General features: G+C 56.2%; 1 protein-coding gene across 1 annotated transcript; it reads left to right on the forward strand.

The window, feature by feature from the left end:
* Nucleotides 1-1,068: 1,068 nt before the first annotated feature.
* Ifi27l2 (interferon alpha inducible protein 27 like 2) lies at nt 1,069-2,253 on the forward strand. The gene is made up of 4 exons (XM_069997787.1): nt 1,069-1,158; nt 1,247-1,276; nt 1,484-1,645; nt 2,095-2,253. The coding sequence occupies exons 1-4, from the start codon at nt 1,152-1,154 to the stop codon at nt 2,235-2,237; spliced, it is 342 nt and encodes a 113-aa protein (XP_069853888.1). The 5' UTR covers nt 1,069-1,151; the 3' UTR covers nt 2,238-2,253.
* Nucleotides 2,254-2,958: the final 705 nt, after the last annotated feature.

The raw sequence follows: 2,958 nt of genomic DNA on the forward strand, positions 1-2,958 counted from the left end.
CCCGCAGCTCTTCAGCTCAAGGCTAGCGCTCTACCACTTGAGCCACAGCACCACTTCTGGCTTTTTTCTTTTTGCTTATGTGGTGCTGAGGAATCAAACCCAGGGCCTCATGCATGCAAGGCAAGCGCTCTACCACTGAGCCACCTTCCCAGCCCAGGTTGGCTTATTTTTTATGTAAATTAGGCCTCAATAAACTTGGCTTTAAAAAAAAAGTCTCATTGAAAAATACTAAATCAACCTAAAAGAAATCTAAATGACTGGTTAAATAAAAGGGGTAATTTAACCGGGCATTAGTAGCTCATGTCTGTAATCCTAGCTGCTCAGGAAGCTGAGATCTGAGACCCATGATTCAAAGTCAGCCTCAGGCCTGAAAGTCTGTGAGACTTTTATTTCTAACTTGAGCAGGCACAGATGCCCAGGCCCTGAGTTAAGTCCAGGAGCAGCCCAGACATTAATTATTTATTTAATTAAAAAGGAGCAATTTGCTAAGTCCTGTGCACAGTGTCAGTGGAAGGGGTCACATATTGCAGAGTGACAGACATGTAATGGAAGGAAATTTGTTTTGTGTGCTGGGGGGAGAGAGTCTACTATTGGACATGGGGGACTTCTACAACTTGGAAGCCAGACAGATCTGCACACCCTTAAAGTGCCAGAAAACCAAGGGGGCGGGGAGTGGAGGGTGGAGGGGAGGTGTAGGGGGTTGAGGTCAGGTGGAGGTGGGGGGATTGTGGCCAGGCCTGACCTGGTCACCTGATGTGCGGACAGGGCAGAGGACCTAGGATGGAGGTTGTCAAGCCCAAACAGGGGTGGATATGCTAACACCCCTGGCCCTCCAAACCCGGGCTGTGACCAGGGTCAGGTGGGGGGTGGGGGTGATTGGCTGGGGCTGGGGGGGGAAGGGAGGAGGGAAGGAAAGAGGAGGAAGGGAAGAGGGAGGGAGGGGAGAGGTAGGGAAGGAGGGAGGGAGGGAGGGAGGGAGGGAGGGAGGGGAGAGATAGGGAAGGAGGGAGGGAGGGAGGGAAGGAAGGAGGGAGGGAGGGAGGGAGGGAGCCAGCGCAGGGCGGGGCACCTCGGGACTGGCTAGGCCGCCTCGGCAGCGCAGTCACTTCCTTCTCTGAGCAGCTGGGAAGTGGACCCCTCGCCACGAAGCCATGAAGCGTGAGTCCCTCCTGGCCGGAGGCCCCCACGGTGAGGAGGGGCTTCTAACACTAACACCCCACGGCTCACTGTCCTCCTCTCTCCCTAGAAACGGTGGTGTCGGCTGTGATCGGAGGAGGTTTGTCCCCCCCCCCCCCCCGCCCCAGGATCTCCCCGGATCCGGCCTGTGCCCCGCACCCCAACAGCTCTTACACTGTCAGCTGGGGGGGAGGGAGGGGAGGGAGGGGAGGGGGCGGTGCTGCCCCATCGGCGCCCCCGGACCCCAAGGTCCTGCAGCGGGCAGCGGGTTCCTCCCGTCCTCCTCCCGTCCCCTCTCCCGCTGCAGCCCTGGCCGTGGCTGCGGTGCCCGCCACCCTGGGAGCCCTGGGCTTCACCACCGCCGGGATCGCCGCCTCCTCCATGGCCGCCAAGATGATGTCTGCGGCCGCTGTCGCCAACGGGGGCGGCGTGACTGCCGGAGGCCTGGTGGCCACCCTGCAGTCGGTGGGTGAGTGTCCTGTGGGGGGGGGGGGGCACAGCAGGCCAGGGCCCCCTAGTGGGGAGGCCTCCGTCCTGATCAGGGCTGTCCAGGACCCTTGGCCTCCCCCTTCCTTGCTTCCTTCTGGCTCATTCTGACCTGGGGCTAGAATGGGGGTGGCCAGGGGGGGCTAGCCAGGAGGGAAGGGGCTCCACCGGCCTGTTTGGCTGGGGCGGAATCTCTGGGTATGTCCCCAGTCTTCTCTGACCCTCCATGGCCTCCTGTGGGAAAGTGGGAACCTGTAGATCTGGGGGGGGTGTCTATCCCCACAACTCCACACCATCTTCCCAGCCACGGTCCAGCATCTTCTGCTCAGAGCAGAGCCCTGGGGGCTTCAGAACATCAAGGGGAGAATTCTAGGGGATCTTTGTGCATCTCTGCCCACTACCCCCTATGCTCATCCTCTGTCTCCAACTCAGGAGCAGCTGGACTTTCTACCTCGTCCAATGTCCTCCTGGGCTCTGCCGGGTCCGTGGTGGGGGCTTGGTTGGGACGTTCAAAGAAGAAACCAGAGGAGAAGGGTCCAGAGGAGGACCCCCCATCAGGGGAAGTTAAGAAATAAAAGCCTTGCTGTGGAATGTTTCTTGTCATAGGCTCAAATGTTCCTTTTCCTTGTAAATCCCTCTTACCACAGATACTCCAGAGACTTTGGCTGGGGAAGGGCCCCCAATAGACCCATTCTCAAATCTTATTATCATCAGTTTGAAATTCTATAATCTGAAACTCAATTTGCTTCCTGGAATGCAGACTGGGGGCAGCAAGGAGAGAGTTGAGCCAGTGGACTGTGACTAGTTCCACCCGAAATAACTCTCGAGGATTCTCAGTCTAGGACTAAAACAACAACAGCAGTAGCAAGCATGCCCAAATAATCCTTGGGATCAACTCTGAGGTGTTCTTTACCCTCCACAAAACAGTCAGGGCAAGCCTGTCTTTGAGGAGCAGATTGCTTGTCTGTGTTGAGTCACAGGCCCTGGTTCTATCATACTATCACACAGTGTGCCTTTTTTTTTTCTTTTTCTAAATGCCATTTGTTTTTTTATCTTATTCCAACAAATGAGATTTCTCTATAGCTATTTAAAGTACTTCAGCGGTGCCTTGGGACATCTGTGGGGACTCAAAAGGAGAGAGAACAGGGTTTTGAGGTCACCCCCCTGCCTTCCTCCGCTAGTGTGAGCACTATGGAAGTCATGTCACCTTCCCCCTCCCCCCAAGCCTCCTACCCTTCTCTCAACTCAGAATCCCTTTCCATGCCCACTGTCTTCTAGAACCTTGAGGCAGTCACT

This window comes from Dipodomys merriami, unplaced genomic scaffold, assembly GCF_024711535.1.
Source record: "Dipodomys merriami isolate MVZ:Mamm:240054 unplaced genomic scaffold, mDipMer1.0.p SCAF_50, whole genome shotgun sequence".
Classification (NCBI taxonomy): Eukaryota; Metazoa; Chordata; class Mammalia; order Rodentia; family Heteromyidae; genus Dipodomys; species Dipodomys merriami.

Excerpts from the sequence above, each read along its gene's own strand:
- Ifi27l2 (XM_069997787.1), top strand. Across the intron at positions 1,277-1,483 it reads GTCGGCTGTGATCGGAGGAG|CCCTGGCCGTGGCTGCGGTG; the intron begins GTTTGTCCCCCC and ends CTCCCGCTGCAG. Across the intron at positions 1,646-2,094 it reads GGCCACCCTGCAGTCGGTGG|GAGCAGCTGGACTTTCTACC; the intron begins GTGAGTGTCCTG and ends TCTCCAACTCAG.